The sequence below is a fragment of the Pholis gunnellus genome, assembly GCF_910591455.1.
Source record: "Pholis gunnellus genome assembly, chromosome: 8".
Taxonomy (NCBI): Eukaryota; Metazoa; Chordata; class Actinopteri; order Perciformes; family Pholidae; genus Pholis; species Pholis gunnellus.
Genome location: NC_136534.1, coordinates 16,154,145 through 16,181,801, shown reverse-complemented (window position 1 = coordinate 16,181,801; position 27,657 = coordinate 16,154,145). Strand labels below are relative to the sequence as shown.

At 41.8% G+C, this 27,657-nt stretch overlaps 2 protein-coding genes across 2 annotated transcripts; both read left to right on the top strand.

Annotated features, from left to right (window-relative positions):
- Positions 1-613: 613 nt before the first annotated feature.
- atp8b2 (ATPase phospholipid transporting 8B2) lies at positions 614-19,991 on the top strand (the record flags this gene model as incomplete). The annotated part of the gene is made up of 29 exons (XM_079165146.1): positions 614-722; positions 4,103-4,161; positions 4,266-4,379; positions 5,060-5,158; positions 5,328-5,389; positions 5,508-5,580; positions 6,001-6,071; positions 6,176-6,255; positions 6,773-6,931; positions 7,018-7,106; positions 7,314-7,510; positions 7,993-8,113; positions 8,578-8,665; positions 9,150-9,184; positions 9,310-9,469; positions 9,573-9,761; positions 10,555-10,670; positions 10,964-11,128; positions 11,452-11,563; positions 12,152-12,257; positions 12,920-13,148; positions 13,332-13,515; positions 14,622-14,845; positions 14,958-15,041; positions 15,704-15,949; positions 16,075-16,217; positions 16,843-16,969; positions 17,983-18,579; positions 18,671-19,991. 29 exons carry the CDS (start codon positions 614-616, stop codon positions 18,758-18,760), a joined length of 4,128 nt encoding a protein of 1,375 aa, XP_079021272.1. The 3' UTR covers positions 18,761-19,991.
- Positions 19,992-20,614: 623 nt separating this feature from the next.
- On the top strand, positions 20,615-27,478 carry il6r (interleukin 6 receptor). The gene is made up of 10 exons (XM_079164150.1): positions 20,615-20,831; positions 21,870-22,469; positions 23,097-23,220; positions 23,930-24,108; positions 24,192-24,361; positions 24,477-24,627; positions 25,458-25,495; positions 25,597-25,654; positions 26,047-26,149; positions 26,289-27,478. The coding sequence occupies exons 1-10, from the start codon at positions 20,750-20,752 to the stop codon at positions 26,551-26,553; spliced, it is 1,770 nt and encodes a 589-aa protein (XP_079020276.1). The 5' UTR covers positions 20,615-20,749; the 3' UTR covers positions 26,554-27,478.
- Positions 27,479-27,657: the final 179 nt, after the last annotated feature.

Below are 27,657 nucleotides of genomic sequence, written 5' to 3'. Positions count from 1 at the left end.
GCGACTCGTCTGTAGGGTCCCTGCAGAACGGTTGCCGTGGTAACTGCCGTCAAAAGCAGAGCCTCTGCGGTTACGTAATGCTTACAGCGGACAGTGTTTGTGTTGTGGAAGAGACTGAAAAGATGACGGTGCAGACTTTGCACATGGTGCGTCAGTTGATTGACGAGGCTGCTGTGCTGCAGAATTGATGAAACACTTGTAATGTGCGTGTGTGCGTCATCGAGACAAAAACTTTGCAACCTTTAGCTTTAGGATAAAAATGAGTCTTCAACTTACATGTTTTATAATCATATAACTCTTTAACAGTCTGAGCCTAGAGCCAAATTCGACTGTAAAGTTGCTGAAAAAAATGACCTCAGTGTTTCTGCGGCAGGAGAGAGAGAGAGAAAACAGAGCAAATGAGTGTGAGCGCGTGCGTGCGCGCATGTGTGTGTGTTTGGGGAAGCGAGAGAGGAAGCTACAGAGAGGCAGGGATGGGACGGTGCGCAGTTAATCCAACTTGACTGAAGTTGGGACCTGAGCTTCATCCCCGCGTCCTTGCGGAGATGCGGCGGTCATTGAAAGAGCGCACATTTCAACAATAATCTAGACGGTGACTGTTGGAAAAGTCAAGATGACAATACCGAAAGAAATCCCGGAAAAATGGTTTCCACTCGTCCTCTCCCTCAAAAGAAAGAAACAGAAAGGACTAAATGGAGCCAAATCGAAAAAGAGGTGGACAGGTACGAGTTTGTGTGACAGTTAAGGCTGCGTTTAATTGACATCATTATTATTATTATTATTGTGCCACAGTCTTCACTGTCATCATCGTCATCATCATCATCATCATCATGATCATCAGGAGGTTGTTGATTGCACAAACTGCATCTCAAATAAACATAATTTATCATCCTCATGCAACTGAGTCCAAGTTTCATTCCTGCTTCTTCATCTCGCTGGCCCCATTTTTTACTAAACAGTTTTTATGTGTTTGTGTGTGTGTACACTGCTTACACCTCATCATATTACATGGGTGCGTATTGCAGACCTAATTGGCTTATACTATATTATAGCTTGTACTTATACTACATTGAACTTTTTCACTGTGTTTATTAGACATCAGCATCCGACATTAGTCAATTAAATAACAGGGAAATAACAATAATTCTCATTCGTCATACTCATAGTTACTGTTACGTCTTCACTGCCACCCAGTGTTTTGGATCATTTGCTTCTGTTATCAGTTCTATATCCCTATATTAAGAGACAACCTGCATAATGTGCCTCAACGTTTTTTGCTGTTTTCCTGATGTTTAGAGCTGGTTATTAATCTGTGCATGTGTAAACAAAACTGAGTTTATCTGAATCTGAATTTTGCATAAATAAGTAGGATGATGTCCTTGTTGTCTCTGCTGGCTGAGACACTGATCAATCTACCAGGCGCCAGCCTCCGCTGTCACTGCACTGCCTCATCTGTATCCTTATTCCTTTGCGTAACTATCACAAATCCCACTGGATGTGCACCTTGATTTGACCTCCAGCCCACCAGTCTGTCACTGTGTCACCCGCATTGTTTTCCAACTAATTAGATCATCGTGTATGTGTGTGTGTGTGTGTGTGTGCGCATGCACGCGCATGACTGCAGACAATTCTACCATCCCATCTTCATCAAATTAAATCAGGCATAGTGAGTGATGATCACGTCTGTGCAGAAATTGATCCTGCCTTAGGTTCAGTCATGGCAATGACAATGGCATTTTGTTAGGACTTCAGTCGTTGTTCACTGTGTTGTGAGAGTGTGCTGCTGCTTATGGACACATAAGGAGGTTGTGTGCTGTTGCACGTGTCCTTACATGTCCAACCATAGGGGGACGAGTGTTAAAGAGACAGGAATGAAAGGAAGTGAGTCAGTTAGTCATTCTGGTATTAAGTATTTTACTTTGAATCAATATGTATGTACTACTTTATGTCCCAGTTGTTTATGGAAACCTTACGCTCACAGCAGAGTAAGCCTGCAACTGAAAATGTCTCAGTAATGGAGCTTTATAGATTTATACAGACTTGCTGTGTAGCAGCTACTCTGCGTCAGGGCTTCTGCCCTTGAAGCTGTCAGAGACATTAAACACTTAATGGGCAGTTTGCTAAAGATGCTCATGTATTCAGCTTGGGTTGGTCAGCTTGCGCAGCTGGGACAGACACCGCCTGGCCCTGACATCAGATGCTTGGAAGCCTCAGTGTCTCTGTGCTTACCTTGCACAAGCATTGTGGCCTCTTCATGGAGGTTTTGCAGGTCTGTCAGACAGATCTGTCTGGTGAACACTTCCCCCAAAAAGCAACCTAACGGCCTTCAGGTAGCTGGGAGAGGTGCCAGAGGGAAAAGGAAAGAGGAGGGACAGGATTGGAAGAGTTTCCACAAAATAGATGTGCACCCACAAGATCAGACAAACCTGATATTGTTATGCTAATCAGAGTAGCAAGCTAAGCTAAGTTATCTACTGCAACAGTAAATACACAGTAAATATACATAAATGCACAAGAGGTATAATGTATAGCTATAGAATATACAATATCAAGAATATATTAGAATACACTATAGATATAAATATAAAGAAACTAAAACAGCTAGAATATATAATATCAACATAGGATAACATACTATAATAGTCAAAAACAAGACTATTCTAACTTATTTCTAAGAGGCCGATTATTTATTGTTAGTTACATAACAATAATAATAGCAATATGTTGAATTTGTTTTACATCAGTGTGAGGAAGTACCTTGATTTGTCATATCATTAAGTTAAAAACAGACATTTCTTGGTGGTCATTTATCAATAGACATTTTCTCCACAGAAGAATTGACTATAATATATAAACTAAAAGTATATTCATATCAATATATAATATACAGTATATGAAATACACATATTGCAATATAACAAACACTGTGATAATGTCCACTTATTCGGTTATTCTTGTCGTAACTCTACTTAGGTATTAGCGCTTGATAGCAACTTCGAATGTTAAACAAAGAGAGAAATCATTTGTGTTTTCTAAATGTTCTAATCCACTGTGACAACAGCCCAGCTGGTCTCAAGTCATCTGGAGTTGTGACCAAATCTGTCTTGATCATAACCTGTAACAACAAAGAGGAGCGCTACGGTATCTCTTTAAGAGGTTTGTTTGGTAGAGCACAAACAAAGATGAAGACCGGGCTTCACAGTGCTGCAGAAACAGGAAACCACATGGTCTTTGTTTAAGTGTGTGCATGTGATTATCAGGCCTCTGTTGTGTGATGTCCCTTCCTGTGGCGCCTCATTGCCTCTCAGTCAAAAGTGTGTTGAGGACTTTGTGGTTTCAGAGCTACAGTACGTCTTTGCAAAAGTGTGTGTGTGTGTGCGCGTGCTTGCGTGCTTGCGTGCATGCGTGTGTGCGTGCATATGAACTGTGTACAGCCCTGTGCAAAACAGGCCAGTCATTTCATTTAAAAAGCAGTCTCGTCAATATTAGAGGAGACAGGCCTGGTGGAGGAGGAGGGGAACTCCTAAAATCCCTTGCTTCAGCATAAACAGAAACCTAAAAACAGCAAGAGGATAAAGAGCAGGGTCAGGAGGGCAGACATTTCGCTGTTTACTTCTATTCTCTGTAGATTTAAGTCATAAGTGTAATGGATGTTATTCTTCATCTGTGAATACCTGTAAAGGGTCTCGGTACTCCTGTTGACTCATACAGATGCACATCTGTGGTTTTGTGTTGCGTTTCTGCAGATCATTAAGAGTCAGAGGCAGTAGATAATTAAAGATCTGACATAATCTGACGTGTGTGTGTGTGTGTGTGTGTGCGTGTGTCAGAATGATTGTGTCTGACCCAATACTAACAAAACAACCTCCAGCAGACTACTCCAGCTTCATTGATTAATAAATATCTGCACAAACATAGTGGGCTGTCTGTCTCCCTCACTCTCTTTCTCAGTCTAGGTCTCTGGAGGATTTAGCTGTTATGGATATTAAGGATTTTCAATTAGTCCCTTTATCCACTTTGACACACAGAGATGAAGTGCTTTCTGTATATTTCAGTTGTGATATCATCCTCTAATGACTCATTTGGTGCCTTGTTTCTTCAGAGGAGGAGAGGAGGGTCAGAGCCAATGACAGAGAGTACAACGAAAAGTTTCAGTATGCGGTAAGAACATTCTCTTGTCCATGATATAAATTATGTTCATAAAAGATGAGAGAACATTTTACTCTTTGAGAGTCCATATCATTGTTTCCCTCCTCCTCATCCAGAGTAACTGCATTATGACATCCAAGTACAACATCGTCACCTTTCTGCCCGTCAACTTGTTTGAGCAGTTCCAGGAAGTAGCCAACACCTACTTCCTTTTCCTGCTCATACTGCAGGTGAGTAGAGGAGGTCAAGGGGGGATGTAAAGAGGGATGTAAGCATGGGGGAGGGAGGGAGGGAGAAAGAGAGAGAGAGAGAGAGAGTGTGAGTGCTGCTGGAACTTCAAAGGATGACGAGTTACTGGTTTACATCTCTTAAGGACAGAGATGTGTCAGAAAGTGATAGTTGGCTTGAAACACGGAAATTCAATGAAACGAATAGGTGACAATAAAGTATTATAACAGGTGACGCCAGTATGGCAATATGAAAATTCAAATTCCGAGAAATTGCTTTGAAATCAGTTCCGCAAGAATGTGTGACAAGACGCTGTTTATAAAGAACAGAATTAGCGAGCATGACTAGTAAAACTAGTGACATACCCATCAACCTCTGCTGTACTGTATAGTGCACTTAGTGCCAAATGTTAGCTTGCCAACATGCTAAATTAAGATGGTGAACATGGTACAGCCTCACAGAGCCCCTAGCATGGCGGCTGACTCTTAGTGACGTTATATTTTAATCCCAGGTGAAGGATGATATACTTTATAAACTGTTGTAGTCAGGTGTACAACCTCATTGCTTCTACTTGAACACGTTGAGCGGTCTGTGTAGCTTGGGTAAGATGTAGTTGTCTCTGACTGCTTTTATGTCCCGTTTCAAACTAATCTGCAAACCCACCTTCTCTGTCTCTGTCTAGCTAATACCTCAGATCTCCTCCCTCTCCTGGTTCACTACCATTGTGCCTTTAGCTCTGGTGCTGAGCATCACCGCAGTAAAGGATGCCACAGATGACTATGTGAGCATGTTTTCTAATCACCATATACTCACATCATTTTGTGAAATCACACTGAAATACAGTACAGGGGCACCAGATTATTTCTAGCAGAAACTAACAAGGGGCCTCTTGAATATGGTCAGCTCCACTCGGCTCCTGAAAAGCTCATATTGATATTTGTCTCCTGTAGTTTCGTCACAAGAGCGACAACCAAGTGAACAACCGTCAGTCTCAGGTCCTCATCCGTGGCTCGTGAGTTTCCTGTCATGCGTTTGCAACTTAGTAAAGTTTGTCTTTGCAAGGTTTCCTAAATCACAACAATTCCTTAGCTTCTCTAACTCACTGTGTTCTCTCTGTTTCTCTGTTTCAGGCTACAGAATGAAAAGTGGATGAACGTTCGAGTGGGTGATATCGTCAAACTGGAAAACAAACAGTTCGTGGCAGTAAGTGTCTGTCCAACACATCAATATTACATGCACACACACACACACACACACACACACACACACACACACACACACACACACACACACACACACACACACACACACACACAGTGATCAGTATTCTTGCAGGGCCCATTTTAATTCAGACTACTTAAATCTACCAACCTATTGGATGTAGCATTGGATGTTCAGAGATCAGCCTGCATGTGATCATGGTGGTTATTTCTACTGTATTGTAGACTGATACAGTACAGTCTGTGCCTTATTAGGGGACGCTACCTACTGCTGTTAATTACTAACTTGCTTGCAGATGCAAATACTCTGTCAGTTCTATCATTACTGTGCCATCTGGGCCGTACTAATTATGTTCCTGTGCCGTCAGTGCAGTGGATACTCTGATATTGTATCTTCTTTCAGGCCGACCTGCTCCTGTTGTCCAGCAGCGAACCTCATGGACTCTGTTACATTGAGACAGCCGAGCTGGATGGGTCAGAAAACACACCGTATTTTACCATCGACTCACAGTACCTCACAATCTGCAGAAGAAACGGGACACGACATCTAAATCGCTGTGTGCTGTATTATCTTGCAGAGAGACCAATATGAAGGTTCGTCAGTCTGTCTCAGTGACATCTGAACTTGGAAACCAGAACAACTTGGCTTCGTTCGACGGTGAGTTTTGAGAAAACTCCTCCTCTTATTTCGATTTATGGTTTGGTTCTTCTTCCGTTCTTGATAATATATAGGTCAAGCAGGTTTCAGTGTTTAACACAAACCTTATCCACCTTCACACCCTCGCACATGAACACAAAAAACCCCCCCCACACAAAATGTACACGCACACACTTTCTCTCTGCCGTCCCCTGCCAGCATTAAACAACAGCCTATCATCTCTCGCCCACTACTCTCACACAACGAAAGACTTTTATGTGAGCACAGCTCGCCCACACCCACACACTCCTCACCTGATGTTGAAAATTCATTACTGCAAATCAACCCACACTTTGCCGTTTATGTGTGTTTCAGTCTTTGGGTGTGTGTTTATGTGTGTGACAACGGCCTGATGTCACATGGATGATTAATTCAACACTATATCATACAGCTAGGAAAACAAACCTAATAATGTAATTGGATTTGTTGGACATCTATGATATAGATTGTATTTGTGTGTGTGTGTGTGTGTGTGAAGGCGAGGTGGTGTGTGAGCCCCCCAACAACAAGCTGGATCGTTTCTGTGGGACTCTGTACTGGAGAGACAAGAAATACACCCTGACGAACCAGAACATGCTGCTACGAGGATGCGTCCTCCGCAACACGGAGGCCTGCTACGGCCTGGTCATCTTCGCAGGTCGTGTGTGTCCGTGATTATTTGTGTGTGAAAGTATTTATGTGATGTGAATAACAGGTCTAACTTTCCCCCGTTTTGTGTCTCAGGCCCAGATACCAAGCTAATGCAGAACAGCGGTCGCACCAAGTTTAAGCGTACGAGCATTGATCGTCTGATGAACACTCTGGTCCTCTGGGTAGGACACCCCAAACCTCTCACTTTCATGGCTCACACAGTCACTATTTCAGGACATGAGCTCAGTGGCTTGAATCTCGTTTCCAATATCTCCTCATTCATTCTATCCTGATTTGGGTTCAACTGACTAAGAGATCCAAATGTAAGGTGTGATTGTACTCCTGCTTACTCTGACTGTAACGTTTCTCCATCTGCATGTTTCTGTCAGATCTTTGGCTTCCTGGTGTGTATGGGTGTGATCCTGGCTGTGGGTGACGCAGTGTGGGAGAGAGAGGTGGGCTCCCTGTTTCAGAGCTATCTGCCCTGGGACCCCCCTGTGGACAACTTCCTGTTCTCGGCCTTCCTCTCCTTCTGGTCTTACGTCATCATTCTCAACACCGTGGTGCCTATCTCTCTGTATGTCAGGTGAGGAGAAGCCCCAAGACATACTGTGCAAAAACAAAGCGTGTGTAGAAGAGTGATGAAAGACAAATATGAGTAATAGAAAACAAACAGAAGTGGTATTAATGCTGATGTTGTTTCGACCAAATATTGTGTTTATTACACTGTTTCCTGTATTACATTACTGCTTATATTAGACATTATTAAGCTTTACTTGACATTGTTTGTATATGTTGTCTACAGTGATTCCCTCTCAGGTAAGAGAGCTGCAGATGAAGCCCTAACAATTGTTTCCTATGCTCCCCCAGTTCCAAACCACTACTGTGGTCCCTGCACCCCTGATCTAGTAGACGTATAAGTGTTTGCACTCACTGCTCCCTGACTAGCGCATGGGTGTGTGACTAATTGCTCTGCGTGAGAATTTTCTTTTTTTGTCCTCTCGCTCTGTTGTCAAGGTGTACTTTACTGTTGTAATCATGTCCCTTCTTCACCTGTCTGTGTTTCAGTGTGGAGGTGATCAGGCTGGGTCACAGCTACTTCATTAACTGGGACCAGGACATGTTCTGCTCACAGTGTAACACAGCAGCTGAGGCCAGGACCACCACTCTGAACGAGGAGCTGGGCCAGGTGGGCATCCACACTGACAACACTGCAAACGCAGTCTGTGTGTGTGATATTGATATTTCACGCATGTTTATTGATCGTGTGCTCTGCGCATCCATCCCACAGTCATACTAGTTTCTGTTGCTTCTGATGCTTAGTTAATTAATCCTAAATTGTTTAAGAAATATACATTCTGAAATACCTGAACGATGGAACCAAATGTTTTTTTACTGCACAAATGAAAAGCACCTGCAGAGTAAAAAATATATAAATTCAGAGACGAGAACAGATATTGGGCTGAACGATGTTTCACTCTCCTGGGCTTATAGTTCATAATAAGCAGACAACAAATCTTTTTTTATTTCAGAATATGAAAATGGTTTTAAAACACAGCTTTAATCTTACTTCTAGATTTACAATATATTTTACAACAATTGCTTTGTCTGTGTAATTTAAGATTTAGTGTAACAATTTAATGTTTGCTTTAGGTTGAATACATCTTCAGTGACAAGACTGGAACTCTCACTCAGAACATCATGAGCTTCAATAAGTGCTCCATCAATGGACAGACTTACGGTTAGTGCATCTACACACACACACAAACACACACACATATATACACTTGGTGGCCACTTTATTAGGTACACTTATATAGTCTATTGTAATTCAATACAACTGTTATGCCATCAATTCTACTTTATAATGTTCATTTTTATATGAATTCAAGAAAAGAGTGCTGTTAAGGACTACGTTATATTTGTGTCCTTAATATTTACATACATTAGGGCTCCGAATATTAGAAACGCCTCTGGATATACTGCAGTCCAGTACAACACCATCACTAACTATGAGCTGAGCGCTCTCTATGACACCTCTATGACAGCGTAAAAAAAAACATTGGTGTCATAAAATCTGACTCTATGGACTTTTCGGCAGTGCAGTTGTGTTGGATTGCATTCGATTGTACAGGTGTAACGTATAAAGTGGCCAATGTGTATAATCACCATACACACACAAAAAGTACACAACAAAGTCTTACGCCTCTGTGTGTTGCTGTCAGGGGAAGGAACGGACCCGTTGGCACCTCGGCCAAAGGTAAGTAGCCATTATTGTTTTGTTTTACTGAAACACTCTTTCACACTCATTCATACACATGCATATGTGTGTACTCCTAGTTTATGGCTTATTATCAGAGTCCCTGACTCACTATTTATCTTCAGAGATTGGACTTTACCCCCTTCAACCCCCTGGCGGACCTGGACTTCTGTTTCTATGACGACACCCTGCTGGAATCAGTGAAAGTGGGAGACGCACACACTCACAAGTTTTTCCGCCTGCTGTCCCTCTGTCACACCGTTATGAGTGAGGAGAAGAGCGAGGGTGAGCAAGGGAAGGGGAACGTGTGAGGTCAAATGGCGGCAAACATTGAAGCCAATCTGTATTTTCTCTCCCTTATTCATCATCATGTTATCGGTCTACCTAGGAGAGCTGGTTTATAAGGCTCAATCGCCAGATGAGGGGGCTCTAGTGACAGCAGCTCGAAACTTCGGCTTTGTGTTTCGCTCCCGAACACCTGGGACGATAACTACGACAGAGATGGGACGACCTGTCACCTACACTCTGCTTGCCATACTGGACTTCAACAACATACGCAAGCGGATGTCTGTTATAGGTGTGCGGGGATCATCATGTTCAGTTTACAAAAAATATGGTGTTTATTTTAAGTCAAGAAATATGATAAAATATAACAGATATAATATTAATCTGGATGAAATAAGGTTTGAAGAATACTATCTGCAATTTAACCACTCTGTAGTTAAAGCATTTTCCACATACTATTTAGAGGGACTCTGGTGCGTAAAGTGTGTATTCTCCCTATTTTTCTCTTAAAAATGGTTTTGCCTGAAGACTTTTCATAAAACAGCCTTACTCACGATAGGTTACAATGATGAGCACCTTGTTGCAGCAGAAAACACAATGTTGGGTGTACAGGGACTTAAATATTATGTGAAAATCACTTTAAATCTGGGGTCTTGGACGATTTGCACAATTCTTTTATACTTTGGATGCCACTAACACAACGAGAACTGGCCTTTATTTCAGTGGACACATCTGACGAGTTGAGCTTTATATGTTTAAATCAAATTTAAACAGACAGGATATAGGCTACTAGACATGTTGACATTTTATCCCTCGGTAAGATTTCACTGTGTGTTCCTGAGGTTGCTGGAAAACTACCCAGAAATCACTGGTCATAAATCACCCTGGCCTTAAGAACAACTTTGGTCTTGCCACAGTGCAGCGGGACCATGAGGCACTGAGCACACGTTTAAACCTTAACAGTCGGCTGAATCATGACGTTTATTGAAGATGAAACAGAGGAGGGTCTGAAGAGTCTGATTATTTGAAGGTGATGGAAGAGTTGTGTGGATTTCTTGAAAGTTTTTTGTCTTCATTGTACTCAGTGCGTAACCCAGAGGGTCGAATCCGTCTGTACTGTAAAGGAGCTGACACTTTGCTGCTGGAGAGACTCCACCCCTGTAACCAGGAACTGACGAATGTCACCTCGGACCACCTCAATGTGAGTAAACAAACAGGGACGGATGTATGGATGGAATTGTACTGCCATCTAGTGTCTCCAAACTTGGATACAGCCCAAACAAGTATTTAATCATTTACTCAGATAAAGTATATCAACTTGACATGTGGCACACGCTGATATTTCTGACCTACATTTGGACCTTGATAGTGAAATAGAGGGCCATCGACCTTTAAGACTTCATTGTTTCTCCCAATTGTGTATCGTCATGTCAGAATGTGTGTATATGTTTATGTTTGTACATGCCTGTGTGTATTCTGTATGCTTGGTTCTAGGAGTATGCAGCCGATGGTTTGCGGACGCTGGCGCTGGCCTACAGGGACCTGTCAGAGGACGAGTGGGAGGCATGGTCAGAGAGCCACCGCTGTGCTGACAAGGCCGTCAGCTGCAGAGAGGAACGACTGGCAGCCGCTTATGAGCAGATAGAACAAGACATGATGGTTAGTGACTTGGCCTGAGAGAGTGTGCATCCATCCAACCAAACTTCCTTCCTCAAACGGAATAAAAATAGCACTTTCAAAACAGAAACTTCAGGTTTCTTTGGATGTATCGTCTGAACTGGTGAGGGGAAATTCCTCTCTTTTACTGTAGCTAAACAACACATTTTCTCAGTGCAGGATGTTAATTCACTGATTGTCGATTTAATGAGTTGAATTGATAGAGAGCCATTTCAAGTCGTTGGACAGAAATTGCCTTTATGCACTACTTAAATTTCCCGCTGGTATGATAACTGGAATTAATGTGTGTGTGCCCGTGTGTCTAGCTCCTGGGTGCCACAGCTATAGAGGACAAGCTGCAGGAAGGCGTCCCAGAGACCATCGCTGTCCTCTCTCTGGCTAACATTAAGATCTGGGTTCTCACTGGAGACAAACAGGGTGAGACACGTACACTTTTACACACACTTTCAGAGCTTAGTTTGCACACTATTGTTTCAAAAACACCATTTGCAAAGCTCCAAACAAACAAAGGTTAACTCAGCAGATCTGAAAAACACACTTGAAAGTCACCGCAATGGTCAACATCAAACCAGGCAAACCAGATGATTTCTAGTTATGGAACGATGAGATTCTACATCAATTTCACTAGCATGCAACTTCACGTTTGTTTTGCATCTTTTCTATAGTGGACCACCAAACTGTCAACTATTAAGAAGCAGAAAAGCAATATCATGATCGTGTTTGTTGGTCAAAAGAATACATGTTCTGTGGTCACACTGACCAGGAGCCGATCAGCAACAAGACCAGGTCTTTGTGCCAGCCACAATTATGTTTTTGATTTGTGGTGGCAAAAAGCATGCAGGCAGTGAAATTAGATCACTTTTCTCACATTAAATGAAAATATTAGCATGTTCAGCTCGACTTTTGATCCATCTGAGCTATCAGTCTGTCTTTATCATGAATCTTCAACATGTTCAGCTAAAACGATTAACTGCACTTCAGTAACCCACTCCCTTTCTCTCACAGAGACAGCTGTCAATATAGGCTATTCCTGCAAGATGCTTACAGATGATATGACCGAGGTGTTCATCATCTGTGGACACACTGTCCACAGCGTACGGCAGGAGCTCGGGTCAGTCTGTCTGTCTGTCTGTCTGTCTGTCTGGTGCCTCTCTACACTCTGGGATTAACACAGAACAAAAATAAGAAAAGGCAGGTGTTGATCAGAAAATAACTAAGAAGTGCAGTATATGCATGATCGGAGTGAGTAGGTTAGGTAGCAGTTTCCCCAACTACTTTACATGACTTACTGAACAATATCCAGTGGTTAACCCAAGCTTTCGTTCAGCCAAATGTACTGCCTCCTCCAAAATGTGTTGAGTCATAAAATAGTTAGTAATTTAAATATGTAGATGTTCCTTTCACCAAGTAAAAAATCTACCATCTTTAGTGTAAAACCAGCAAGATTTTCTCTTGTCAATAACGATGTCATTCAATGATGCTAGTGCTAGTGAAAGACAGTACAACACATAACAAAGCATAACATATTTTTAGAATGCAACAAATAAAGAAAACATAAGTTAAACACAAAATGTTCCTTTTTTTGTGGGGCCTAAACATCACCGATAACTTCAGGGTCCTTATTTTTTCAACTAATGTTTGATTTGTTTTCTCAGCTGTGTCTGTTTCGCCAATCTTTCCTGTTTTCTCTTCATACACGTGTTGTGTTTTGGTTCTGTCTTTTTGTCAAAGACAAGCCATGTTGATGTTGAGGTTGTTTGTCTTCCTCCCCAGGAGGGCGAGGGAAAGGATGATCGAGCTGTCAAGAACCCGAGATGGAGGGAAGGAGGAGGGGATGGAGGGCTGTTTCAACGGGTTCAGAGAAGGACAAGAAGGAGATGGTACGGGAGGAGGAGGAGGAGGAGGAGGAGGAGGGAAACAGCTGCAGTGCCCTCCTCCTTCCTCCAACCTCATGGACAACATCTCTGGAGAGTTTGCCCTCGTAATCAACGGACACAGTCTGGTATTAATAACACGCCCCCACACTCACATACACAAAACACAAGTTAAACCGTCAACTCTCGTCAATGTCTAACTTGCGTCCACCAACCATATTCTTCTTAAATAACTTTTCTTCCACAGCTGCAACTCTGACCCGTTACCATTTACCCTTAAAGCGCCTCGACTCTTTCTTGCTCTGTGATAGGCCCACGCACTGGAAGCAGACATGGAGACGGAGTTTGTGTCGACAGCGTGCGCGTGCAAAGCAGTGATCTGCTGCCGAGTCACCCCGCTGCAAAAAGCTCAGGTGGTGGAGCTCATCAAGAAACACAAGAAGGCCGTCACTCTGGCTATAGGGGACGGAGCTAATGACGTTAGCATGATCAAAAGTGAGTTGTGCAATCATGGAAGATAAGACTGAGAGGAAAGAGAGAAGTAGGGTTTGACCACATGTCTACCTTTAGGCAGTGGAAAGTCTCAGCAGAAGTGTGGTGGAAGTTGTCTATATGGTGTTACTAGTAGTGACGAAGGTGGTGTGGAAATGTGTCTTACTTTAGGGGTGATATCCTCATTAATTGAGGAACTCATTTCTTAGTGTCTTCAATGTGATGAGTGTGCTTTTAAACCTTTTTCTGACCTGCAGGTTTACCACTCATTACACTGTGCAGAAAAACACATTTGTTCAAACCCACAAAACTTTATTAGAAATCGTAAAATTGTAAACAAGACATCTTGAATATTTCCATTTGATGAATTTGTGCCGCCATAGTTTTTTTACTATTTCACTCAGTGCAAAGAGCAAATAGCTTCATTAAGAGTTGCAACAAGGGGACACAGAATGATACTAAGATGTTTTTGTAACATTAAACCTGCTTAAAAGGGAAACAAACAAAAGGTTTGGTTGAGCCATTAACCAATTGTTCTGTTTCTCTAAGTGTGTTTGTAATAGTCTGTGTTTTGTAAGCGTTGCATCACCTTGTGTGTTTTTCCCCTTATGGATGTACGTCATGTGAACATGTATATGTGCATGTTTCTTCAAATTAATTTCTGCACGCAAAAAGCAGAAATACAGCCAATTCAGCAGCGATGGGTGGGGTTGATTCACAGCCTGTGATTTATGCTCTTCAAATCTGAAAAATAGCATTTGTTTTTTTCTGAGGCATTTTGTTATTTGTAACTTTAGCTTCCTTTACGAAGGCATAATAATTGATTATTTATTAATTCTTTATAGCTGATTTATTAGCTATTTTTATTTTTTAAATACACAACAAGCAACATGCACATTACATATACAAAGGGTTATTTTTCTCCCACATTAGCCCCTATTTTATCCACATAAGTTCAAATGCTTTCTTTGTTTCTTATAGTTATTTGTCTCTTCTACTGAACACAATTCACTATCAAAAACCCTACAAGAAAGCCAAAACAAAAGTCCAGTTTTTCAAATTTGATGTGGCTTACTTTTTAAAATCTCTTTCTCTCTCCACTCCTCCAGGTGCTCATATCGGAGTTGGTATCTCAGGTCAGGAGGGGATCCAGGCTGTGCTGGCCAGTGACTACTCCTTCTCCCAGTTCCGCTTCCTACAGCGCCTCCTGTTGGTGCACGGCCGCTGGTCGTACCTGCGCATGTGCCGCTTCCTCTGCTACTTCTTCTACAAGAACTTTGCCTTCACCATGGTGCACTTCTGGTTCGGCTTCTTCTGTGGCTTCTCTGCACAGGTCAGAGAGTAGAGCTCACGAGGACATCTTAATGTCAACAATTGGGTTTGGAAATTGTAATTATGATTTTCTCTTTGTCTGTGTTTTTGTGTCCATCTCCTCTCTCTTGTAGACTGTGTATGATCAGTACTTCATCACTCTCTACAACATTGTCTACACCTCCCTCCCTGTGCTGGCCATGGGGATATTTGACCAGGTCTGTTCAATCATACTGTGCATGTTGTATTCTTTCCATTAAATTGAAGAACACGCATGTAAGTGAATTCTCTGTTGCTGTCTACATTGTCATCAGCCACGACATCAGGACAATAAGTATTGGTGAAGCTCCATTTTTGCTTCACTAGTGTGAGATAACAGTGTTGGTCTGTTAGTTGGTCATTCCACCACTTGGGACCACACTGAAATATCTCAGTATTGGATGAACTGCCATAAAAGTTTGTACAATTCATGGTCCCCAGAGGATGAAACTCTGCCCCTGTAGTGCCACAATAACTTAATCCAGTGCCATCATCAGGTTGAACTTTTAACTTTCATGAAGAAATACCTCCAAACTAATGGTATTTCCATCAGAATCAGCTGTATTTTGTGTTAAGTGCTGCTAACATGCATGCCAAACCAAGATGGGGAACATGGTAAACATTATACCTTCTTCACATTGGCGTGTTAGCGATGTTATTTAGAATATATTGGCAAATATGTTGGTGAACTGTAAATTCCAGGTACCTTTATAATTACGATCACAACCAGATAGAGGAAGTCCTCAAGGAGGCTGATGTTTACCTCAACTATCTTAAGCACTAAACACTAAAATGGTGTTATTTTAGTAAATGCAGCGCCACCCTTCTTCTCTTATTTCAGGATGTTCCTGACCGGAGGAGTCTGGAGTATCCTAAACTGTATGAGCCGGGGCAGCTCAACCTCCTCTTCAACAAGAGAGAGTTCTTCATCTGCATCGCCCAGGGCATCTACACGTCAGTGGTGCTGTTTTTTGTCCCCTGTGCAGTTCTGTCCGACGCCACTCAGAGCACCGGAGTGCCCCTCGCTGACTACCAGACCTTTGCAGTCACAACGGCAACAGCCCTGGTCATTGTGGTCAGCGTACAGGTGAGAGAGGCCGGTGTGGCTTTCGTCACAGCTTGCAACCTCAACGTTTAACTACTGTCTTGTACCAGCATTGTGTATTAACTGTGTTGTTTTGTTTTTTTGCATGTGTGTCTGTGTCTATGTAGATCGCTCTTGACACAGGCTTCTGGACTGTTATTAACCATGTGTTTGTGTGGGGCTCTCTGGGCTTGTTCTTCTCCATCATGTTCGCTCTGCACAGTCAGACCATCTTCATGATCTTTCCCAATCAGTTCCACTTTGTAGGTCGGTCCCGTCTTCTTGTTATTTGTCACACACGCAAACACTCACACACGGACAGACAGACTGACCAATACGTAATTGTTGTAGCCAATATCAAATATTTCGGAATATAAAATTATTTAAAAAATGTTTTTTTAAGGATGCTTCACATTTGTCAAGTGAATTGTCACTGAGGGAGGATCATTTATAAATGTCAATAAACCAGTATTACCAAATATATTTACATACTGTACTGAAACAGAAAACATTTTAAACAGTAATTTTTTTTAAATAAATTATTCTACATAACTATAATTATATTTTGTTAAACAAAACAAAAGTATTTAAAAATCAGAAGAAGGTCATTCACGTAAATTACCATAAAAATGCAGCCGATAAAACATGTATGCACTGCTACCTGTTATTATATATGTAACATGCCAAACTATGACAATGTCTTGGCTCTATAACATATAATATCTTAATAATGTTTGCTGTAGTCACCTGCTGAAATCATTTCACGCCACCATAGAGATCATCATGTAAAGATCTTTAATATCTGTGTGTTCTTAGTATTTGTGAAATGCTGTCAACTCCTAAAACATATTTTCTAATGTTTGTGTTTGTTTATGTGCGTTTGTGAGTACAGGTAGTGCCCAGAACACATTGTTGCAGCCAGTCGTGTGGTTAACTATTGCGCTGGCGACAGCAATATGCATAGTTCCAGTTTTGGCATTCCGCTTCCTTAAGGTGGACCTCAAACCTCAGCTCTCAGACACGGTGAGAAAACACACACAAACACAACGTTTCTAACCCTGATGTGCCCATCTTCTTCTTTGCAACATGTGCCAATGTCTCGTCTTCGCAACGGGTCAGTTTGAAACTGGTCTCAGCTAATGATTAACTGCACGCGTACAAACAGTTCATCTGTGTGTGGTGAAGAGTTCATGCTTACCGTAACTGGCCTCGTGCACTGAAAGTACTCCGCAAATATTGACTTAATCAGTGCACCCTAGTGACTCAAGTTACTTTATAGTATACGAGCTCAGTGTGTGGCCTCGTCAGTCAGTGTCTCAAGCCAGCGGGGCATCTAACCGAACCTGCTGTGGTAGACATTATGTAGCAGTCCTTCCCAAAGACTGGTTCGGGACCCACTGGTGGGTTGCAGCAGATTTTATTGGGGTCCCCAAATTAATTTGCAGAATCTCTTCCACAGTCTTTTAATAAACATTTATATCTGCAATTCTTATAATTGTCGTACTTCTAACATTGAATGTATTGTGAAAGGCCTGCGTACATTTGTTTGTTTTACTGAAGGTAGGAAATAAAAAGAATAAGGTCGCCTGTTAACTGAATGCCTTTATTTGGTCTAATTTATAAAGTGCTTACATGTGTATATGTTTGAAATAACAAATTCATAAAACAAAGATTTATCAAACGTATCTCTTTGAAATGGCTGGTTTACCTATTCAAGATAATAGGTAATAATAAAGGTGATGCCGAAATGGCAGTAACATTCATTTAAGCACGAATTTGCTCTTCTCACGATTTATAGATGAGACCCAGGAAACACTGATATAGATAGGACTGAAAACTGCTCAGAAAACGAAAAATAAAGAACACAGGTGGCGAAATAGCAAAAAGAAAGTCGTCAACAGAAAAATAGAAGAATTCAGCAACTTTCAAGACATAACTTCCCTTTATGAGAAGTTCATTAGCTTATCTTGGCTCAAAGAAAGAAAACAGTGCCAAACCACCAAAACTTAAACCTCTTGTCCATGATTCTTCTCCAGGTGCGCTACACTCAGCTGGTGCGGCAGAAGAAGCGAAAACCGGTAGATCGTAGCGAGGGAGGTGCCTGCCGTGGGATGGGCAGTGTGTCAGAGGGCCGTCTGGGTGCTCGTGGCGGTTCTAGGAGGTCAGGCTACGCCTTTGCCCACCAGGAAGGATTTGGAGAGCTGATCACTTCAGGAAAGAACATGAGGCTCTCGTCTCTGGCCCTGGCCAACTTTGCCTCCAGACACAGCTCCAGCTGGATCGACACGATCCGCAGGAAGAAACCTACGCACGCTCACACAACTCCCAGCGCCTCCGGGGAGAGCAGCCCAGCACCCAGTTGTGTGTCTGGGTCAGTTCCGCCGCTGTCAAACTCCTCCTCTGTTCTGGGCGGCTCACAAGATACACCCATCGAGGAGGAGACAGGTGCAGCACCAGCCCAAAATACACAGACTGTTCCCGCTTTATCCACACGAACCCCACCAGCTTCAGAAGACGCCGCACCTCAGGGTTCAGCCCAGGCCGTGGATGCTGGCGTCCTTACCCCTGCAGCGGTGAGGTCCCGTGGGGGAGACTCACCTGGAGGCTGGACGATCACTCTGGGCGCCGTGCAGGTGAGCTGCTGTTTTTTTTTTTTCATTCATGCATCAATAACAGCACATCGAAAATCATACACATTGACACAACCGTTATTCTCTCCAACAGGAAGCTCTGTTTGGTTGGAAGGCTCGGGCCACTGCATCCAACAGCCCCCGCCCACCCTCTGTTCCCATGGAAACCAGACAGATTGAATGAAACATTCAGAATAAATGGAGGAATAACTTGTTCACTACACGTCCATCACATGTTTGCACACACATATAGGATGTGTTGCGTGCTTTCCTGAAGAGATACGGAGACAATCGAGAGCAGACTGTTATAAAAAAGCTCCCCCGTCAGTTCTCTCTGTTTCCCAACTGAAGCTTCACATAAATCTAAATCATAGGCAGAAGTGGCATATCCTAATGACATGGACCTTGTCAAACTATAAACTGGGATTCAATGGTGATATACATGTTCCCACGCCATATGATTACTGTTCATGAATGACTAGAATATCATGAGATTTACAGTATTTAACTAAAGGAAAATCAGCGGGTGCGGAAACAGGTAACTTACTATTAATGATATAAAAGATTGTTTCCACTTATAATTTCAAGATAAGCCTCGCTCACAACCAAGCTCCCCTCAAAATCAACAATGGGTTGTATGAATGAGCTGAATAGTAAGACTTTTGATCAGTGAAGTGCAGGAATTATTCTTTTTGTTCACTATAGTTCTCAGTGAGAACGGTGCTTTATGTTGCAGGACACTGAAAACTGTTGCAGGACTTGTGTCCTTTATCTCCCCTTGATTTTGTCTTACTTGTTATACCTTTACTTCAAATATTTCCTTTTCTTTTTGCATCATATTGATGTGTTTTATAATGGTCTAGTTGAGTTGCACTTAAAGCAAGCTGTGAGTGCTTTTTCTCCTCTTTGCAGGTTTTTTGTTTTGTTTTGGTCTGACAAAGGGCCAAATCATGTTGACAGACTGCCACGAGCTTACTTTAGGTTAGACCGTGGGCAAAGTGCAAAAGAAAACAGAAAAGGCAGTAACAGACATTTAAAGGTGATTTGTCAAAACCGTCATTTCAATGAAGTGCTTTACATTTGTCCATGCATAAAGGGAAGGTGTTTGTGGATAATTATGCCTTAACAATGCCACCATTTTGGTCCTCTAAAGCTCAAGTACAACATCCCATCTGTGTTGCAAATGCTAGTGTCAATTACGGACCCTTACTCAAGTTGGAGTGACATAATAAGTAGGTAACCAGAGGAACAATATAAACGTGTTCCAGGATCAGTCCCTTCTACTGCAGTCTTCAACAAAGTAGCTTTTAGACTGACAACACCACATTATGCTAACATGAGCTGCAGAAACAAGACCAGAAATGAATGTACTGTTGAACGGTGGTCAATAAACTTGTCATCTTTCTTTCAAATGAGAGAATCAAACTGTGTCCATGCAAATGTTATTTCAAGTAGCAACCATAGTGTAAGTGTTGAAATGACCACGCTGCTGTGGGGCACGAAATGAGTTGAAAAATAGCCGGCAGCTTTCAATTTTTTTTGTAAAATGCTAAAAGAAAACTAGCCCTGTGCTACCTTGTGTGGCAAAAGCACTCTTTAGTCGTTTAGTTTATCCCAATGCACCATCGTTTTTTATTGGCAAAGATGAAAATATGTGTGGAAAGAGATATTTTGAGTAGGCTACTTGTCAATAAATTCAACTTGTTTACAACTCAATTCTACAGAAAATACATATACATTCCCACACTTACAGTATGTAATTAAAACCAAAGTGCACCATGTGTGACAAAAAAAAGGAAGGACATCAAGAAAGGAACTTGAGTGTGACTTTCTGTATTTCCAGTTTTAGATATTAAAATTAAAATAGCAGGCCTATTTTCAGCTTTCGCTGGGGTTTTCTTTTCACGCTGGGTAGGATTTCCTCTTTAAAGTACTGAACAACGGGAAGAGAGCTGGGATTTCACAATAACGGGTCTTACTGACAGCAGACTGCTGCAACCAGAGGAAACCGGTAACTGTGCTTTAACAGCCCCGTCTGTGCAGGAGGACTTTCGTTTTTTGTTGTTGTTGTTCGTGTGAAGAGATTGATGAGAACCACAATAATCTCCAACTGGTGCTGTTTGCGTGTAAGTGATGGTGTGAGGACCGGGTGAGGGGAGACTTATGCGCAAACATGCGGTTTTTTCTCCCTTTGCTGTGGGTTCTGTGCGCCGCACGGGTCCAAGGCATTTTCGAAGGAACGTGTCCGAGAAAAGGTAATAATCTTTGTGGTTGATCCTGCCATGTAGGTAAAAACAAGCCATGTTCTGACTTACTTTTAATTAATAATTTTAAAAGCAGATGTAAGGTGTTTGGTTCGCTTATGGGGTCATTATTGTCACCCACAAGAGTTATTCCGATTGTTATCAATCACAGTAAATGGATCAAACCGTGCTCTGTAGCAGCCTGCTTTGTTTGCAGTGTAAGCACAGTGCTACATTGTTTCACATTGTTTATTTTTCATATTTGACATGTTTATAATATCTTAATAGATCATTAAGAAATTATCTTTATTGTCATTCTGTGTTGTTTAACATCCAAATTGTTGTTTTGTAAAGCTTTTGTGGAAACTCAGATAAATGTTCTTCATATTATTTGCTTAAAGTATTTAATCAGCTTTTGTTTTCTCCAGGTGTTCAGTTATTTTTTCTTAAAGGGGATAAAGTTCCTTTTACTTTGGTGTCAAAATATCTAATTATCCAAATTATTAACGCAGGTCAGACAAATTACGTATATACTGGGTCAGGCACAATCAAATGTTAGAATATGTGTAAATGTATTAAACCTAAATCCTGTCCACACACAGTAGCAGATGTGTTGTTTTACCTTCTGTCAGCTGCAGAGCCAGTTATATCCATATCTTTAGGCTAGATAGACAGGGAACAGGAAAGTGGGAGTAATAAGGGAGAGAAAGTATGTTTGCAAGGGCAATGGACAGGAGGGTGTAAATACTTCTCAAGTCATAATTAATTGAGTTTTGAGTGCAATCCGAAAATCTGTGTAATTAGGGGATGTCAGAAATGTAAATAAGTGAGAGGGCATGATATAAAAAGAAAAGATGCCTCTTAAAAGAGGAAGTTAAAAAAGAGTTCTATCTGTGCCGTGTGTAGTCGACAGCAACCGATGCTCAAGAACTTGTCATTTTGTGCAAAATACTGAATGTACAATAAAAAAAGTATTTCCCACACTAGGTCAAGACAACCAGCACACCTGTTTGTATAAGCTCTGTAAATTATGTTTGTTTTTCTGTCCAGACCCTCCGCCTGGTTTGTTGGTTGTATCTCCGGGCAGTAAGTTGGTTTTGACCTGCAGCGGTGGTGTGGAGGTGAACGGAGTGAAGGTCAACATTCACACAAACAGTTCAAACAACAGAAGAGGGAGTTCTTTTAATACAACCCCAACCCCTGTAAACATTATAAGCAAAACTGGAGTTTTGATGAAAAGCAAAAAACATACTACGCAGAACCCTGTAAGTGAGGGATACCAGTCTAACTCACTTACAGAGACAGGATATACAGCTTCTACCACCACTCACACAGTCCGGCCAACCAATGCGAGCAGACTGCTGAAGGGTGAATCCGACCGGGAGGCTGAGGAGATGGATGGCGTGGGCGATTATGAGGAAGAGGAGGGAGCGGAGGAAGGGAGCAGAGTAACAAGAGGCATAACGTCAAGGCTACAGTGGAAGCGGAACGGTAGGATAGTGGGAAAAGGAGACAGAGACTGGGGTGAAATCACATTTGAGAGGAGAGGGGCTTCACTGTCTCTGTCCTCGGTAAGACTGACGGACTCTGGGAGGTACAGCTGTTATCACAGAGGCAGAGAGAGGTTCTCCTTAAAGGTAAACGTTGCAGGTGAGTCAGAACAGCAGGCAAGTTGTAATTGATGATCAAAGTTATAAGTGTCAATTTGATTTGATCCATGGGATATTTATCCTTCGCTCTTTCATTTGTCCTAACATAGCTTGTTTTTCAAAACAAAAACTTCAGCATTAGCGTTAGGTTTTCTATATAAAATACAGTTTTAGTAAGACATTGCAAAGTGCATTATGCTACATATTCAGAATGTAAGTGTAAATGAAAGGTGTAATGCATCAGTGTGACAATAAACTAGTGAGTAATGATGTAGGGGTAGAACAATGAGATGCTACATATTTACATACATATGTTCTTTAATGCATATGCATATGCATATATGCTTATGCTATGGTGCCCTGCTTTTCTCTGTTTTACACTATTGTTGATTCAATATTTTTGTGTTTTGGATTGTTGGTTGGACAAAACTAATATTTAAAATGACACATTAGACTCTGAATATGTATTATTGCTATTTTTTATTATCTCATAAAAAAAGATATTTGAGAGTTTACTCAATAGCAAAAATAAGTTGTAGTTGTAGCCTTTCAGTGATTGGTTGGTGGTTGATGTAGATATATTTAGTATGAATATACAGTATCACTGCATGTCTTCTTTATGTGTTAGATCCTCCAGAGAATCCCAGCCTGTCCTGCTACAAAAGGTCACCCAGCAGTAAGATTCGCTGTGAATGGGCACCTCAGAAGCCCGTCACTGTATGGCCTAACTGTTACCTCTTACTCAGTAAAAGGTAAGGACAGGCACTAATACTACCCAATGAATAACTTATACTTGTGGGCGTGTGGCGATAGTAAATACTACTTTACCAACAAACCTTTAACAACATTACAAACTATGATTGAGATGCAGTTTCTCTTCAGTCCCTGTGTCAACTGACCTGTCAATCACATCAGGTCTGTTAGCAGTTCTCAATTTCCCACATATACATAGATGTGCGATAAATATTTTTGAATTATTCCCCTTTGACACCTTGTCATGGTTCATCCCTCCTACCATGCCATACATAGAGCATTTGATGTGTTGCGTGAAATGTTTTAGACTCCAAATTCAAAAGTTAACCAGAAATTATGACATTTTGTGAAGAAAACTGCTAAAGTTTTGCAGTTCAGATATTTTTAAATTGTTGAATGGAAGTGCTGGGAGAAGTTGATGTTTCAGAGAAAATATTGAATGAAGTATTGGTTGAAATAAAAGTTTTTTTGCACTTGTGTTAGACATGTGACAGTAGAGAAATTACAGGAAATGAGGGGAGAGGGAGGGAGAGGGTACTCAGCTGGACCACTAGACCACCTTGGCACCCCAGAAAAATACTTTTTCATTTACTTTACTCCACATGGGGGGTGAACAAGGTTAAAACTACAACAGCAATACAAGTCATGTTCTTTTTTTTATCTCACCCATCTTCCTGTGAGTTATTTCCTTGTTGTTCCTTCTCTCAGCCCGACAGAGGCATTTCTTCGATCGCAGTGCTCCTACTCATCTCGGCGCTCCCGCTGTTGGTGTGCTCTGGAGCACAATGAGGACGAGCAGAGAACCCCTCACATGGCCTACCTGTGTGTTACGAGCATCACGGGAAACGCCACCAGCGCCCTGCTGCACTTCCTACCTCTGAGCATTTGTAAGTTTGTGTGTCGAGCCGGGTGTGTGTCCGTGTGACACGTGTGTGTTTGGTCTGATGGATAACACTTCCTGCTCCCTCAGTAAAGCCAGACCCTCCATCGTATGTGACAGTTCGACAGGAGGAGGGACAGGAGATGAGGATGACCGTCACCTGGGGTTTGCCGAACACCTGGAAGCCCCAAGACAACTATTATGAACTAATCTACGAGGTCAAATACCGACCTCTTATATCCTCGTTATATCATGGGCAGGTGCGTGCTGGTGGACAAATACTTTCTGAGCGTGCACTGTCGGTGTGAGTGTGTTTACTTTTCTGGCCTGAACAATAAGGTTTTCCTGGTTGCCTCCCTGTATGTGTCCATGTAGATAAAGATGATAAAGAAGCGCTCCTACACTATCACTGATGCAATGCCTGGCGTTGAGTACTTGATACAGCTCAGAACCAAGGAAGAGTATGATGGTCAGTGGAGTGACTGGAGTGCACCTGTCTATGCCAGCAGTTGGTTGCTCACGACAGGTAGGAACACACTCATACATGTAGAAAGAAACGTAAGAAAATCAAGCCGTTCCAAAATTGGGTCGTGCGCTTAGTTGAAGCTGTTGTTAGTGGAAACTTCAAATTAGCACTTTTTCTTGCTCGGGGGCCAGCAGGCAGAAAAAAGTGTGTTTTTGGTTTTAGAGACATGGAAGTGATGTAGATTAACGGATTGTAGATTGAGCTTTATCTCCTTCGTAATACATGATCCAGCCTGGACGCAGACAAAGGTAGCCATGACGACCTGAGGAGAAGGGCCTCCTGTTTCCTTCCCGTATGATTAGGTTTTCCAAAGAAGCTCGTCATAATCACCCTCTCATACGTACCTACTTTCACCCCTTCCAATTGTGCTTAATATGCAGCTATATCAGAGAAGCAGTCGGCAACAGAATATTTAGTATGAATGAGTTTCTTTTCTATTTAAAGAACTTTTCACTCTGAAAAACGTCTGCAGATCAAAACATTTGATGTTTAAATAAGTCTTGAATCCAAAGGTAATGATTTTTTTTAACAAAACATGACAATAACAGAACTCCGTCTAGATCAGTGACTCCCAAACCTTGTTTTCATGTGATGAGATGAAAGACTTTATTTTGTGTAGCAGAAATAGTTTATTTCTGGTTCCTGTCTTGCTGGTCTTTCTTGTGACCTCTTCCCAACCTCCAGGTGTGAAACACTGGTCTAAACAATGCATTATATACAATACAGTATGTTTTTACTTTTCACAAATGTTTTATTGTCTAGATGAAGGGGCTGCCTTTCTGTTAAAATTGTTGATAACATGTCATCTGCATGGGTTTCTCTCTCCTCAGCTAAAGGGCCGTTGAACGATGACCTCTCTGCCACCATGGTGAGAGTCAAAGAGACATTAGTGCTGCTGCTGCAGTACTCATCGTTGTCCTGCCTCCAGTATCTCACCACGTCTCTTGTGTTACTTTCTCTAACTTGCAGTTTCCAGTATACACAGACATCGAAGGCAGCTCTGATACAGATGATGATGTGTTTGAGGGTAAGACAGCTTGCAGACAGTGAAACATTTTGGTTAATTAGGTGTTTATGTGTGTGTGTGTGTGTGTGTGTGTGTGTGTGTGTGTGTGTGTGTGTGTGTGTGTGTGTGTGTGTGTGTGTGTGTGTGAGAGACTAGGGGGGAAAAGATGAGAGAGAGGGAACTCTTAGTGCTGAAAACCCCCTCTGCCCCACTGGGTTTCAACAGGAAGCCATGTCATCATAATAGCTGAGGCATAACAACGAAACAACCCACAGGAAACATGGCTCAACACAAATCTCACACACACACACACACACACACACACACACACACATTCAGTTACACCCATACACGTATGGATGTTATTCAGCTCTATTAGGATTTCTCACTGTCTTCTCCTGTCTTTACTGCAGTTCCTGATCCAGTCCAAAGTGGTGCGGAGGTGTTACGTCATGTCATGTGGATATCTGGTTCACTTTTTCTCTTGTCGGTCATTTTGGCTGCCTACATATTCAGGTATATTATATCCATATAGAAATATATAGTATTTCCTGCTGTACAACAAACATGGATACATGTATAACCAGTGGACGGATGTCCCAGTTTTGAAATCTCAGCAAATTATTTCAGTCAAATTCTCTTCTTTTCATTTCAGACACAAGGACAGATTTATGCCTAAACTCCAGAGTCTGAGTGTCGTCATACAGTGTGGGGACGCTCCGCGGCCTCCGCCTTCTGCCCCAACACCTCCAGAAGGGCAGTCTCTGGTGACTTTTCCCCCTCCTCGTTACAAAAAAAACCCACAGGGGGAAGTGGAAGAAGGGGAAGAAGAAAATGAAGAAGAACAGCGGCCGAAGGAGAGGGCAGAAGCCATGCACTTCAACAACACAAGTTATTTCTTTCTCCATAGGCACTCATGAGCAGGCAGAAAAGGGAATAAGACTAGCCAGTGTCACAGATGACGAAGGATAATGGACTTCAAATTGTTATCATTCTCCAATGAGCTTCTGTTGGAAACAAAAATTCGACTATTCTTTAACTAATTCCTAAAATACCTCTCATAGACTTTTTGTTGCCTTTGTCTCAAAACCAGCCTTTTCGCTGCTCTTTCTCAAGTCTGTGCCAAGTGTGTCGATAAACTGTAGACTAGATGTAGGCCTCATAGGCCATCTCATCTTCTGTTTGTATATAATTTCTATTAAGGTTTATCAAATATGTCACTTGCCTCCTGCCCTTTCTGTTTAAACATATTCTTGCTGACAAAAGCACTGGTTGTTCATCAGTTGTCCTCCCTTTTAAACTGATTAGGTTGGGCTGATTGTCTTGTCTAAGGTTCTGTGTTGGCCCCTAAACTCCAGGTTCTAGGAATATTTACCTCGTAAAAATAACATAAATTGATAAGACACAGGCCTTAAGTTGGGTCCTGCTTTATTATCTGATCTTCAGCCTCTGTCTTGAAGGGAACCTCTGTGATAAAATATAGTGTTAAGACCTTCATTACCTTAGTTTTGTGTTTATGTGTATATTGCAAAATTAAAATCAAATTACCACTCAGCAAATCGGGTGCCATATTGCCTAGTATTCTCTACTGCACACATTGCACAGAGAAGGAGGAACAGGGAGCTAATACAAACCCGAGCAGCATGTTGAGTTTGGACACAAAATGTCAAAAATGAAATTGGAATTTTAAACAGTTTTCAGTGTCTGTACAGCTAAATCTAAACAGTCACCTCCAGGAAGTAATTCATCAGCCCAAACCTTATGAAATATGATTGTTGTGGTCATATGTGGAATGTGATGGGGTATAATTAGAAAAGTTAATGAGTGATGAAAACACTTTTTACAGAAAAAATAAAAAAGTTGAAGGATTCTTGAGGTTTTTTTAAGAGGCTCTAAGTAGACAAAACCGTGCTGTTTACCTGTCATGTAATTCTCAAATGATTCCTGCATCAAGACGTGGATTAAGTGTAATTACGACACAAGAATATACTGGGAACTATTGTCCTGTCACGTGCTGCCACCTC